The sequence below is a fragment of the Pleurodeles waltl genome, chromosome 8 (assembly GCF_031143425.1).
Source record: "Pleurodeles waltl isolate 20211129_DDA chromosome 8, aPleWal1.hap1.20221129, whole genome shotgun sequence".
Lineage (NCBI taxonomy): Eukaryota > Metazoa > Chordata > Amphibia > Caudata > Salamandridae > Pleurodeles > Pleurodeles waltl.
The window spans coordinates 1,401,777,723-1,401,793,023 of NC_090447.1; the positions used below are offsets into that span (position 1 = coordinate 1,401,777,723).

Genomic DNA, 15,301 nt, shown 5'->3' on the forward strand with positions numbered 1-15,301 from the left:
AGTACTGCTGAATTTGCGATGGTTGCAGGTGTGATTTTTGGTAATTTGAGAACCCTAGTGTGTGTAGGGTATCTATTACATAACGTGTGTGATGTTGACACTGTTTTTGAGTGTTGGCTTTTATTAGCCAATTGTCTAGATATGGGAATACATGCATATGTTGTCTGCTTATGTATGCTGCTACTACAGCAAGGCATTTTGTAAAGACTCTGGGTGCTGTTGTTATCCGGAAGGGTAATACCTTGAATTGGTAATGTTTTCCTTGTATAACAAACAAGAGGTATTTTCTGTGAGCTGGATGGATGGGTATATGGAAATATGCATCTTGTAAATCCAGTGTTGGCATAAATTCTCCCTGTTGCAACAATGGGACTACATCTTGTAGTGTCACCATGTTAAAGTGTTCTGATTGGATGTAAAGGTTGAGAGTCCTGAGATCTAATATTGCCTTAGCATTTTGTCTTTCTTGGGAATAAGGAAGTACAGGGAGTAAACCCCTGTTCCTTTTTGATGATGAAGCACTAGTTCTATGGCTTGTTTGAGCAATAGTGCCTGTACTTCTGTTTGTAACATTGCAAGATGTTGCAATGAAAGTTTGTGTGCTTTTGGGGAAATGTCTGGAGGAAATTGTGTGAACTCTATGCAGTAACCATGTTGGATAATGGATAGTACACATGTCTGTTGTGATGTCTAACCATTGGTCGTGGAACATTTTCAGTCTTCCTCCCACAGGTGAAGTGTGTTGAGGGAAGGTGATAACAAAGTACCTGTTTGTTGTTAGTGGCTTGCATTGAGGATTGGAATTTTCCTCTAGACTTGGGAAATTGTCCTCTGTAGGATCCCCGAAATCCCCCTCTGATATTGTGTCTGGTATGAGGTCTTGGATTGTGAGGAGGATGGCTCGGAGGGCTGTGCCCTAAAGCCTCCCCTATATTGAGGCTTCCGAAATGTGCCTCTGTATTGGGATGAATAAAGGGCTCCCATCGCTTTAGCAGTGTCGGCATCTTTTTTCATTTTATCTATGGCTGTGTCCACCTGTGTGCCGCATAATTGCTGTTGATTAAAGGGCATGTTGAGGACAGCATGTTGGATTTCAGGTTTAAAACCTGATGATCTGAGCCATGCATGCCGTCTAATGGAGACAGTCGTATTTATTGTCCTTGCGGCTCTATCAGCTGAGTCTAGCACTGACCTTATTTGGTTGTTGGTAATCGCCTGTCCCTCCTCTACTACCTGCAGAGCTCTCTTTTGGTGTTCCTTGGGGAGATGTTGAATAATGTCCTTCATCTCATCCCAATGAGCCCTATCGTATCTAGCGAGGAGGGCCTGCGAATTAGCTACGCGCCACTGATTGGCTGCTTGTGACGCCACCCTTTTCCCTGCTGCATCAAATGTTTTGCTTTCCTTATCTGGAGGGGGTGCATCTCCAGAGGACTGCGAGTTAGCTCTTTTCCTCGCTGCGCTGACCACTACCGAATCAGGGAGCAGCTGTTGTGTGATGTACACGGGGTCTGAGGGTAGGGGTTTGTACTTTCTTTCTACCCTTGGTGTTATAGCTCTTCCTTTAACCGGCTCCTGGAATATCTGCTGGGCATGTTTGAGCATACCGGGGAGCATGGGTAGGCTTTGGTATGTGCCGTGGGTTGAGGACAGTGTATTAAATAAAAAGTCGTCCTCTAGAGGTTCCGTGTGCATTCTTACATTGTGGAAAGCTGCTGCCCTAGCTAAAACCTGCGTATATGAGGTGCTATCCTCAGGTGGAGAGGGCTTAGATGGGTAGCACTCTGGGCTGTTGTCTTACACACTGGGTCATCATAAAGATCCCATGGATCTGTGTCCTGATGTGACTGCATAGTGTGTGTAGGAGACTGTGCAGTGGGTGTAGCAGGTGGAGAGACAGTGCGTTGAGGACAGTGAGGAGAGAACTGGCGAGGCGGAGATTTTTCTCTTGGCACTTTAGCCTTTGGCTGATCAGTGTCCAAACGTCCATGGAAGGACAGTTTTCTTTTAATTTTGAGGGGAGGTGCTGTGAGGATCTTGCCAGTGTCCTTGTGGATCTGTATCCTGGCTTGTCTGTCATCGAAATCCTCCATTTGTTGTAGCTCTTCCTCAAATCTATGTCTTTCTTTTAGCTGCTTCGAAAGTCCATGCTCCTCTGTGTAGGAATGTCTTTTCGGCTCCAAAGCTGGTTTCTTCGGCATCGAAGGTCCCGGGGTGGTAGCTGAACTCGGTTCCGAAAGTGATTTTCGGGGTCTCGACTCGATGTTGTATGGTTTCGGAGCCTGTGTCTTGGCTCGAGTCTGAAGACTTCGAAGCGGGTGTGGCCTTTTTCGGTGCCGAAGGTGTTGCTTGGTCACCGGTCGATTTTTTACAGGTGGAGCCCTGGCCTTCCGGCAGTGGCGTCCCCGAGGCCTTATGTTGGTCTTGGTCGGGGCAAGCGTACTCACATGCTGGCCCGCTGCCGGTCGACGTCGGATTCCTCGGAATCGGAACCTTGAACGGAGATGGCAGTGTGAATCATCTCTTCTTTCGCGTCGAGGCGTTCGGTGCTCTTGGACACCATCTGTAACCTTCTCGCACTTCGGTCTTGAAAGGTCTTTTTGGAACGGAAGGATTTGTAGGCTTCACAAGTATCCTCTCGGTGGTCTGGAGACAAACACAGATTATAGACCCGATGTTGATCTGTGTAGGGATACTTGGCGTGGCATCGAGGGCAAAATCTGAACGGGGTCCGGTCCATGAAGCTTTGACGCTTCTTGCGGTCGGGCCGACCAGGCCCAAGTTGGGCAACCGAAGATGTGTCCCCGCCGGTACCGAGGTGTCGATGCTAGATGGGACGCGATCGAGAACAATAGCAACGAATTTCAGTGAATTATAAGTTTTTCCGACTCGAACAACTGGAGTGAAGAGGAACACGTCCGAACCTGATGGCGGAGAGAAAACAATCTAAGATGGAGTCGATGCCCATGCACAATGGAGCTGAAAAGGAGGAGTCACTCGGTTGCGTGACTCGAAAAGACTTCTTCGAAGAAAAACAACTTGTAACACTCTGAGCCCAACACTAAATGGCAGGACCTGTGCATAGCATGTGTATCTGCAGCTACACATGCCACCAAACATATATATATATATACATATATATATGTATGTATAATATACACACACACACAAACACACACACACACATCAGGTTAAAATCCTCAACACCTTCCCTTTTGCACAAGATAAAAGGTGTTCTACATTGTGCATTACCTATCATAGCAAGGCAATGTGACAACTTTACAACTTAAGAAAAGACAGCACAAGTAGGTTTTTAAAATATATATTTATAATTAGGTTCAGTCAAAATCCACATCCTTCCAATCGCTCTATGTGCAAAAGTACGCTTAACAGTATTGATCAGAAATCATATTTTTATTGCAGTTAATACAATTTAAAGTTCAGCTTATAGATTGCATAATACTAAGCTGAGAAGAACAGTGAAATAGCATGTGATGCTGTAATTACTCATCACACCAGTTAAAAGCTGGCATCTGGAGCCTGTATGATGTCACAGATTTCCGCTTCTGGCATCATCTTCTGTGCACAGGCCAGATTGCGAAATACATTTCCTGACTCCGATTGCAGATGGACCTGCTTTGAATACCTCAGTTAGAACGGGAGTTAGAAGAATTTGCTGAGGATTTAATGTTTTACCATTAAAAAGTATACTGACAGAATACAGAGCGCGACTCATCTGAATATATAGGTATTTGCTCAAAGAACTTCAATTTTTTACAGTGGTGGATGATGGTTTATAGAAACACAGCATTTCCTGTACAGAACTACTAAGCAAAATAGCATGCTTTTTCAGCTTTTCTTAAGAGGCATCACTGAAATATTTAAATATGTCCTGCACTAAGCATAAGTTTGCTCCAGAAAATAAGGAAGAGTTACACAATTCTATGGGATAGCATTGTGGCCATAACAATTTATTCTCATGACCTAGGATCCCAAATATAACCTTTGGAAAATGTGAAATATATTTCGCTTGATGATAGAGTATACCACTTAAAATTGTTGATACAGTTAACACTCAAGTTTAGAAACGTGCTTGGTATGTATAACTTCACAGTGGCGTTTTGAAAGGTTAACACCATTGAAAGTCAATCATAAACAATGAAGAAGAAAAGAGTTCCCTGAGCTAGAAAGTTACATTTATACAGCAACCACTCAATAATTCCCACAACACCTGCTGGTGGAGTCCTTCAGCACACCGACCTTGGAGGATCATTTCAAAACTGGATTACATTCAAGACACAAGACCATGCTTAAGACAACTGACCAATAACAACTGCAAAAATATAAACATTACAACACAGAATATTTAAAAATATTTTCTAAAATATATAATTTATTAATCTATCTGCTTGAAATCCTTTGGCTAGGTGATGCATTCTTAATCGTTGTTTAATTTACAAAGTACCACATGCCAAAAGCTACTGAATGGCATTCACTATGTCCTTTACATAAAAAATGTAATTACCATGTAATATAGTGAACATGCTCAAGATGCAAAACAGGAAAAAGAGACATACTGGGAGAAATATAACATAAAAAATACACAGCATCAAGCTCAATGAAGGCAAAAAATGAAATTACATTTTAATATTAGCTGGGACTGGTACTCTAGGACATCCTATACTGTATTAAAAAGGAAAAGAAACTTAGATTGATCACTTCAGAGGTGGCCTAAAATACTGCAATAGCTATAACGTCTGCATTGTGGCAGAATTCGCATAGCAAACAATCACCTGTACCCTATTTTATCTTCATTTTTAGTCATCCGTGGCTTGTTCAGGTTGGCGTTGTTATCAAGAAGTTTGGTTATATTTGTAAATTGCCAATATTCTAATGTACTAATGTTCAAGATAAACAAATGACAAAAAATTATGTTTAATAGAAATATGAGCAGTGTTTCAAAAGACTGTTCTTTTGGAACCACCGGACAATGGCAATTCAGCCAGTCCTAGAAATAAAGGGCAATGAGTAAACACAGCACAATTGTGTCTAAATACCTACTGTTTATGACATATGGTAGTCCATGGACAAAAGCTAGCTTGCTATGACCAGGCAATGTTTAATTATTCATTACTGAATGTCATCAAACAGACACTAAAATGTTCTGTACATACCATAAGCACGGTTCAGACACTAATCAAGAATCGAGAAGCAGAGTCAAGATCAACCACTTCAACCAGCAAGTTACTAAGTTTCACAATTTTAATATCACATTTTGCACATGTTAAGTACTATGCCTTACCACCACCGTTTTGAAACTGGTCAGTGCAGTCACCTGGAACTAGCCCCCACATTTGTATTGTGACTGGTCCTTGCAAAACACAATCTGCAACTAGGGACTTGTGCTTAGCTGTAGATTTCCAATTTCACTAAAAAGTAAGGTCAAACTGCACAGGTGTAGTGTATAAGGAAGCACAGGTAACCGACATTATCCCTAGTAGACCCTGAAATTCCATAATATTCATGTATCAACGGGTAACAAAAAAAAAAAAAAAAATCGAGATGCAGCACATTCCCTTGGATGCTAAGCTGGTCCTGAGTGGTTTAAACAGTTGAGTTTGCAGACCAACTTTTCCACCCCCAAATGCATATAGGAGATTGCGTATAACCACTTCACAAAGTTTTTTAATTTCTTTTAGTGTTGTGCAAGCGATCTTCATTTTAATTTAACTATATATACATATATTTCATTGAAGTGAGGTACTCCTAAAAATATGGTAACACTGGAGGAAATTAATAGAATATTCAGTGAAAACTGCTTGCTGTGGCGTAGCACAAAAGGAACATTATACTAACGTTTGACTAGTTGACATGCCACAAGAGAATTGTGCCAATGTAGGTTTACACATTTTGTGCGATAGTGACATTAATCTCAAACGTCGTATTTTGCATTACACGCATTTAGTTTCAGACTTTTTTACAATAAAATACTATAAACATCTCCATCTTTATTCATAAATATTTGTTTTTAAAATATGTTTCTGAAACATATACAGTTAATGTAATTGACCCATCTACCCTGCCTGGGTTTAATTAGTGGAAGTCCTTAACGTCACCACTATTGCCTCCCTGAAACCTTAAGGCTAAGTGTGCTTGTAAATCAAAATGCAGACAAGAAAACAAGAAAATAAGTCAGCTGTGGCCCGATTGCTACCCGCGGCACGTGCATATAAAGCCATACATTATGTACATTTATACAGCATTTAAAAGGCATCATGGATGAAGTTACATAGTACAGTGTAAGAATAGATCTAACACATACACATTTAATCAAGAAACATACTGTGTAGAAGGCTAAATGCAAACCCATTGAAAACAAGCATTTTGACACGAGATATCTGTTGACAGGTCATAAAAAAAAGAACAAAGAACCCCAAATTCTATGAAGATTATTGTACTCCAGAATACCAATGCACATAAGAAAAGAAGACCCTGAGCCTTTCTTCTTATCCCCACAGTTCTTCCGTCCGTCCAAATTTGTAGATGAGAGTACTGTGTTCGAATCAGATGGGGGAGGGGGCACAAAATAAGAGACGTCAGTAAACTAAAGTACATACAAAATGGCATACAATGTGCAAGTTGTTTTAGTTAAATTACAATTGTTTAAATCGTGTGGTTCATCAGCTCGCATCCTCTGGAAAAACATTAGCTATATATATTAGCACAATGCTAGAATTTCATGTTTTTCATGTAATGTTGTCACAGTTTGTACCAAAGAAACTGAGTACTTAGAAATGGGAGAATGCACCTGTGTTGTGTGTCCTATCCCACTCAAACATGCTTGTCCCTGATATAATAAGTGTTTCCATCTAGGATGAAGGCAACCAGGATGGAGACCGTATTTACAAACAAATTTAGAGTTGACAAACCACTATCATCAAATTTCAGAACTGCATGGAAGTCATGCTCAGCAGTGCCCTTAAATATTTTTTTACTTACCTATATCTTTGGCGCCAGTTGAGGTATCTTCACAAAATCTTCCCAAGAAATTTTGATACTCACGTCAGCTGCTTTCTGGAAAGTTCTGGGTGATCTCTCAAGCAGGGGCTGAGAAAAAGGGACCGGGGGAGGGGGGGAGTGGGTGGGGGAGGTTAAACAATTTGTGTGTTCCCATGGTAATTCCTATACGGATTTTGAACAGGAAAAGTGCCTGAGCGGAACTACACCAAATTTGGCAGAAAGGTAGCTCTTGGTCAAGAAAGTGCCCTTCTTGTTATTTGGTGTAACTCCGTTCAGTAGTTTAAAAATATTAAAGAAAAAGCAAATTTGTATACATAGGGACACAAAGGCACCACAAGCCCTTCCAATCTTGTGCTGAGATCTGACTGGCTGCCAGCACTTCAACAAGGAACTGTTGGCATCCATGTTAGGACTCTGCTTCAGCCGAGGCCCTGAAAAAAAGATTTAAAAAAACGAAAAAGTGGCCAGGGTGGGGACCCCCTGATCCCTTATCTTTGATGCTGAGGTCACAGAGACCCTCTTGGAGCAAAAAAGCATTACAAAAAAAACCTTTGGCAGGAGATGCATTGAGTCCACAAAAAATGTAAAAAACAAAAATAAAACCTAAGTGCAGGCTCCTGCGCTTGTTTAAATGCAGCCCCCGGGTGGGTCAGGTCCCGGGCAACGTCAAATTTTAAATGCAGGGGGGCCTCCCGGCCCCGCTCGCAGCCCTGGAGACCACCACCTTTCTAGGGCTTATGTGTAATTAAATGCGGTGGGGCCACTCAGTCCCCTCCCCACAGCCCCTGGGACCACCACCTCCCTGGGGCACAAATTAAAAACAGTGCGGGGTGGTCTGGCCCTCCCCCAGTAGCCCCGGGGACTGCCAACCCCTGAGGGTCTAATCAAATACACTGTGGGGGGCTGCCAAGAAGTCCTCGGGTACCACCAGCTCTTCGGGGCTCAAATTAAATACAGTGTGGGGGCCATGTGGCCCCCTCGCAGCCCCGGGGACCTCCACCTCCTCAGGGCTCTAATAAAATACTTTGGGGTAGGCTGCAGGAGCACCACCACCCAGAACTGCCACCTCCCCTGGAAACAAATAAAAAACAGTGCAGGGCGAGGGGAGGCGCCTGGCCCCTCCCAGCAGCCCAAGGGCTACCACCTCCCCGCGACTCTAATCAAATACACTGCGGGGGACAGCCCTGCCCTCAAGCAGCCCCAGGCACCACCATCTCCCTGGGGCGCCAATAAAATAGGGGAGGGGGTGGGCACCTGGAACCTCACCAGCCCAGGGGACTGCCACCTCCGCAAGGCTCTATTCAAATAGAGTGCAGTGTGCCACCCGGTCTAGCCGCAGAACCGGGCATCGCCACCTCTACAGGTCTCAAATTAAATACAGTGTGTGAGGGATGGAGGGGTAGGGGATGGTGGTGTAGCCCTCTGCACACTGGGGGACCACCACCTCCCTGGATCTCTAATCAAATACAGTACAGGGGAGCCAACTGGCACAACCTCCTTCTCCCCCCCCAGACCCAGGGACCACCACCTCCCCATAGCTCAAATCAAATACAGTGCGGGTGGTGGAAAATCCCCCACCCACTCCCAAAAAGTGCAGCCCCGGGGACCACCAACTCCCTGGGGCTACTTAATGTTGGAAGGGGGGCCAATGATGGCCCTGGGGACCACCTCCCCCCAGGGCTGGCTCCTGCTTTGTCCCAGGGTGCCCACCCCCAGGACATAGTTGTTTGCTGTGACTTGGTGGGGGGGAGCTTTGACACACATACAAGGCCCTACACAACTTAGGACCCACCCACCTCAACCACTGCATCACCTTCTACTCCCCCACCAGACCTCTCCCCTCAACAGACACTAGCCACCGTACCCCATAAGGAAGACCCTTCGCTTACCTCGCAGCAAAGAGCAGGAACACACTGCCCCTGCACCTCAGGCTATCACCATCATTACCGCAATTCAGGAAGGACCTTAAAACCTAGCCCTTAAACTGAAGGACAACCCATCTTGTGCCTTGATACCCTTACAGGTGTGTAGTTGCACTCTATAAATCATGATTTGATTTGATAGCACTGGAAAAAAAACAGACACACGGCCCTCCCTCAAACGTTAAGTAGCCCCAGGGAGGTGGTGTCCCCGGGGCTGCAGGTTGTGTGCCCCACTCACTGTATTTGATTTGAGCCCCAGGGAGGTCGTGAAGCAAGAGCCCTAAATAATTTTCTACCCCTAGTCATTTTTAATCTCTTCCATACCAATCCTCTTCTCTTTTTTTCATCTGACCGGCTCTACACTAACTGCCTAAAAGATCTCCGGCAAAGAGCCCCTTTGTGGGGCCCGTCAGGCATTGCAGTGCCGGCCTGACGAGGAGCATAGCCCTATGATGAAGCATGTCACCGGACGGTGAGTGAGGGCTCTTGCTTCAAGCAATATTGCTTCCCCCCCTCCCCCTTTTTTGTCTCTGGAAACCTGTCTTTACTACTATAACCCTCGATCTCTTTTTTCTCTGATTCTGATTTTTCTCTGATTTTGGAACTGTGTGTATACTTTGTGGAGTATATAATTGGGAGAAATACACACTGGACCAGGAGATATTCGTTTTTTCTCCAAATCTCCCGTTCTGCCCCTCCTTTTTTGAAATTGACTAACTATAACTACCTACTGACAACCACCACTAGGTAATGTATATATAAAATAACATATCCCTCCAGTTTAGCCAGCAACTCTGAAACACATCAAGATATAGCTCTGATGGTGATAGTTGGCTCTCTAAGGCAATTTCATACTTTTTGAAAACTACATTACTGGGGTCAAATGGATTCTACACTTGCTTAAAGTCATACCAAAGCTTTTGCGTCATTATACATCAACACACATTTTAAATATGCTACCATGTTGTATTTGCAGTGAGAACTGCAGATTTAGTTAAGTCATTTTTCTACTGTACTCCATTGCATCTTTTCCCAAGGACTTCTTTCCACAAGTAGAGCTAGGCAGCTGCTTGTTAGAGTCTATCTTGTATTTAGATTAATCACATATGTTTTCCCATGCTTGCTGCATTATAAAAAAGATAGAAGGGGAAAACTATTGAATTTAGCATGATGTGCTCCAAAGGTTCACACGGCAAAGCGCTGGTCCATTGACATTGCGAATTGCACCTATAGTAGTTTTACTGCTTGCTAAATTTTTTCATTAACATTTTTTACACATCTATGAGCTTTTCCAAATATCTGTTTTTTTCCACAGAACCAGGTGCATCGTGTGCTGGGAAATGTCTTCACTCTGAGATCGAAGGGGGCAAGCACTAGATCAGATTCTACACCAGGCACCAAGGTAAGGGAGGGATTTCTCCAGGGGAAGTGAGGTGGATATAGGCCCAGCACTGGACTTGGTAATTTGGCTCAACACTGTAAGCAAGCTGAACTAAATAAATTTTTGTTTTGCTCTTAGTATGTGGCATGTCATGATGTGTTAAAGGTGCACCATAATGTCGTCTGGGTAGGAGATGACACAATAATAGAATTGTCGATTAGGTAGAAAGGCGAGGAGTCCCACAGCAGATGGTGTAATCCATTGTATAGAGAGAACGCGGGCTCTTGAAAATAGTGTGGGTATGAGCAAATGGGAAGGTGACCCAGGATTCGAAATACAGACCCATAAATGATGAAGAGGCTCTCTGATCTAGCCACTTGCTAGCCAACCCAGGGGCACAACCCAAGACTGGCTGAACTACGCAATCTTGTGAGTGTGAGTGCGCGATACAATTCATCCCTCCAGCCACAAGATCAGTTAAAGAAATAACAAAGGGACACCTCCCCTACTTTCTGTTGCCTACCCTTTTCCTAATCCACAGAATGGGCTGTAACACAAACCCAGCGGGCACCGCCTGGTTTTCAGTGTATGAATAAAAGAGACTTTATGGGGGAAGAGAAATCTTAAAGTAATGAACTTCTACTAAAGGGGACTCTTCCCAACTATAAGTACCACCACTAAGGTAAAGGTATGTGTGCGTTTCTGAAACAGTGGGTAGGACTCATTTAATGATGAGAAGAAATCCTTTCCTGAGAGAGGTACCAATGACAATTAAGTATCCTAGGGAGGAATACTAGAAATAATGAAATTTAAGAGGGAAGGTCCTAGAAATATAATAGATGCCTAACGATGCCCCCGTTTCTAAACTGGTAGGAAAAAGCAAATAAACAGAAACATGAATCTGAATTACTTGACATGAAACAGACTCAGGAGAGGCTGAAATCCCAAGTAAGCCACATTAGAAACAGAGTTAGGGTTTGTGCTCCTATTGTCCCGGCTTCTCCGTCTATTTCACCAGATCACTGAACCATAAGAAAAAGTGACAGAGGACGAGAACCAAAGGGACCAGGAATTGCTGGATATTTTAAACCTCCCCATGTCGGCTGCTTATACTGGTGGTGCACCAGTGGATGCACATAGAAATGAGGCACTAACAGCAGGACTGCTGGAGGAAGGTCTACAAGGAGGTGACATGCAAACGAGTTCAGCAAGCAAATGACAGTAGGAAAGAAGAAGGCATGCATGTAGCAAGATGAGATGCAGACTCCACTACTGTGTATTGGTCCAGGCCGAGATTTTGCTGTCCCAGCTGAGTGCAGGGATCCATGTAAGCACTTCCCTAATATCACCCGAGAAAGTGTGAGACAGACTGCAGAGAGACTGGCTGGGAGTAGGATTGAAAGAGAGGAAAGAGGACTCCCCTCACTCGAGCAACACAGACAATGAAGACCCTTCTTTGTCAGCCACAAACACTTTCCTTTCTCTAAGAGACTACCCCGGCCGTGCGGGAGGAGTCACTTTTCACTTTCCCTGGACTCCTTCTGATTTCATGAGTATTAAGTTTCCCAACATTTTTTGACTCCTCCTGATTTAATGAGCATTACGTTTCCCAACATTTAAGAGAACACTACCCAGTTCTGTGAGGAGTGCAAAGTATTTCAAATTCCTTAAACCTAACTGAGTTGATGTGAATCAATTCTTGCGTTTGGGAGTGCCAAGTGAAGTAAGAGATCAACTGGTTGAGAATAATTCCTGCTTCTGCTTCTTCAGATGTCCAGGTCCAGCTAGCTCTACCTGTTCTGGGTGGGGCGGGTCAGCCAACCAGCCCCTTTGCAGCTGTACAATAATGCACCCACCACCTCTCACCATTACCACCTCTGTCTGGGGTGAACAGTTTTCTCTGAGTTACTGACTCCCCTCTGGGTTTTGCCCAAACCCTTCCTCACTGCCCTCATTCTCTGGCTCCTGTTGGGATATCTCATGGCTGCGAAACAGGCTGTTATCGGAAAGAGAAACTGCGCTATGCCTGTCCTTAAACAGAACCACCGAACTGTGTACTATAATCACTCCTACTTGCTGTTGATAAATCTTTCTTCCTGCTAGATTTGCACTTGCATGCCCACTGATGTCTTAAGGGGGTCTGCTTTTGATCAGAGAGCTCCCTTAGAAAAAATGAGACTTGCACTGACCGGCTCTATAAAGGGCAGATGGTATCAGAGTCTGCAGGCACCAACCTAGAAGACGTCGAGTCGGGTGACTGTTACAACCCAAAAAGCTAATTTTGTCAGACACTGTTCATCTTGATTGCTCAGAACATTAACAGTTTTGTGAGCACTGGGACCCTAGTAACTGGAGCCTTATTGTACGTCAAAATGAGTGTGACACTATTCTGAAGACTGTACCAAACTACATTACCCCCTTTGAACATCACTTTTTCTCTAACATGGTTCCTAATTATGGTTTATGACAGGGTAGCTGTACACGAGTAAAAATGACAAGATAATAGAGGAAACTGCCCAGGCAATATCCACCTCTTTAGGCCTAATAACTGATCAGCAAGACTCCCAGAAGACCATGCTCGTACAGATTAGAATGGCCCTGGACGTTGTCCTAGCGGTCAAGGAAGAGGTCTGTGCCTTACTTGGGTCAGAATATTGTACAAGATCCCCAACACCTCGTAGCCTTCGTGGACAAATAAACTACATCAAGAGTAGCATTAGGAAGCTTCACAAAACTACAGGTACTCTTGCTAAGGATGAAAGTGGCATCTATTAAATATCTGGGATATTTGGAACGTGGGGAATGAAAGCTTTTCAAATAATATTTGCAATTCTAAACTCAATCCTGTACATTTGGATTATATTGGGCCTATGTATAATCCAACATGCTTTAGGAAATGAAAATGTTGCCCATGCTTGTCCTCTAGATAATGGTAATAATTATGTAGAGAAGGGGAAATGCAGAATTTATCAGATTAACCGCTATGAATTGTGGAAAAATGTCAACACACTGTGAAAAAGGAGGTAATCTCAAAAAATTGTACACCTACTCACTACCGAAGCTTCAGCAGTATTGCATACTAACAGGCATTTTAAATGTACTGCCCTGGTGTACACTGCACATTTAGCCCAGCTGTTCAAGTGAACACAGCCTGACTTTGAAAATGACATAGTCAAGTGAGATCTGCAGCCGAAGTTAGCTTTCTATGACACACCAGTGTATCTCCTTCCTGACGTCTTCTCGCATTCTTCCCACGAGAAGAGCTACGCACTTGCCCATTAGTGTCCATCTTAAGTTTTGGTTTAATCAGTGTTCTTTCCTCTGCTTGCTACACTGTAGAAAATGTATAATAAACAAAAAAAAATTAGCATTATCTGCTTCAACAGTTCAGACGGCAAACTGCTGGTCCGTTAACATTTCCAACTGTACTTTTTAAAACTATTTTTGAAGCTTGCTATACTTCTGCATTAAACACATTAAACGTCTATGAGCTTTCCTGAATATCTGTTGTCTGTCACATCTCCTACAATATGACTTTGCATCTAGGGAATCAGAAAAGCCCAAATAAAAATCTCCTCTGATTGTTTACATACTGAAGAGCTTCTGAGTTAGTTTATCTTTACAGTGAACCTCATTTATGGTACATAAAGCAACTTTTTCTGCAAATTAAATCCTCTACTTATGGACACCTTAAGGATTCACAGCCATAAGAAAATTATGCATAGGAAAAACACCTAAGCATTTTCAACTTAAAAAAAAAAAAAATCAAGCACAGGCTGCAGTGGGAATTAGGTGATGCTAATTTACGCCCACAAACCCCGCTGCACCTACAATGTACTAGTCCCCTAGTTCTTATTAGAAATTCCACGAGACATGGATTTCTCCAACATAAGAGAAGCTGGGTGGGCTGGTTATCAATTGCCTAGATATCCATGATGAAGAACTGCAATTACAAGTAAAACACTTCCTGCTCCATCGTGTAATAATCACTAGCCCGGAAGACCAAACAGAATGAGCACATGTAACAAGAGTGGGGTTATGGGGGAGAAATACATGATATAAATCATGGAACAATTTCTTAAGGGTACTTGCCTTTCCTTGGAATACGATTTGGCATCAGAATCAATGAAGTAGTACCTTGAAAAGGCATGGACAGATAATCAAGTGGAGCATATTTAATATACTAAATGCGGGTTATCCAACTGAGCTCCCTTATACATTGGTTGAGGGTTATCTAGGTTTCGATTGGCACTTAGGTTAGCATTTTGATAAGAAGCAAATGCAATAAACTACCACCTCGCTATCTGTTTAAATGCATGAGCACTTGGTGGTGACTGAGTCGAGAGTTGTACCTCCCTCAGGTCTTTTGCCTTGCCTAAGTTCTCCCTCCCAAAACATCAGAATCAAATAATAAATGTCGTGGATCCTCTGTGGAAGAGGGAAGGCTCAAAGTGATATTGTATACATTACTGTCCTCAATAAACAGGAGACGCTGAGGGCCCTAGGTAAGACTTGGGCACATTGATGACACGGTTGAACAGCAGGGATGTTGTTACCTGTGACACCATCTGCAGTGAACTGGCTTGGAGCAGTCAGTTGCCCAGGTAAAAGAATACGGAGATCCTGACCTGCGATGATCTGTGACCACGCCCTTCACCTCTGAGAAGACTTGAGGTGCTGATGTCAATCCAAAAGGGATGACCGTGGTCTGGAAGTGACTGGTCCCTACCATGAAACGCAGGTACCTGCTGTGCGACTGCACGACTGGTATGTGCAAGTATGCATCCTGAAAGTCAAGGGACATCATCTCGTTTTCTGCTTCCAGCACCAGAAGGACCTGAGCATAGACAGCATCTTGAACTTCTTGGACAAGTAAGAGTCCAGGAGACTGAGATCTAGGATCGGATGAAGACCATCATCCTTCTTGGTGATCAGAAAGTAACGAGAGTAGCACCCCAGCCCAATTTCCTGCTCTGGC

General features: G+C 43.6%; 1 protein-coding gene across 6 annotated transcripts in view; it reads right to left on the reverse strand.

Moving 5' to 3' along the window:
• Positions 1 to 3,310: 3,310 nt before the first annotated feature.
• Positions 3,311 to 15,301, reverse strand: part of TMEM50B (transmembrane protein 50B) — a 274,230-nt gene continuing 262,239 nt past the window's right edge. For all 6 annotated transcript variants that reach the window (XM_069202465.1, XM_069202466.1, XM_069202468.1 and 3 more), the window contains one exon: positions 3,311 to 6,552. In XM_069202465.1, the coding sequence (XP_069058566.1) occupies positions 6,507 to 6,552 (46 nt within the window). In that variant the 3' untranslated portion in view covers positions 3,311 to 6,506. The remainder of the gene's footprint in view (positions 6,553 to 15,301) is intronic.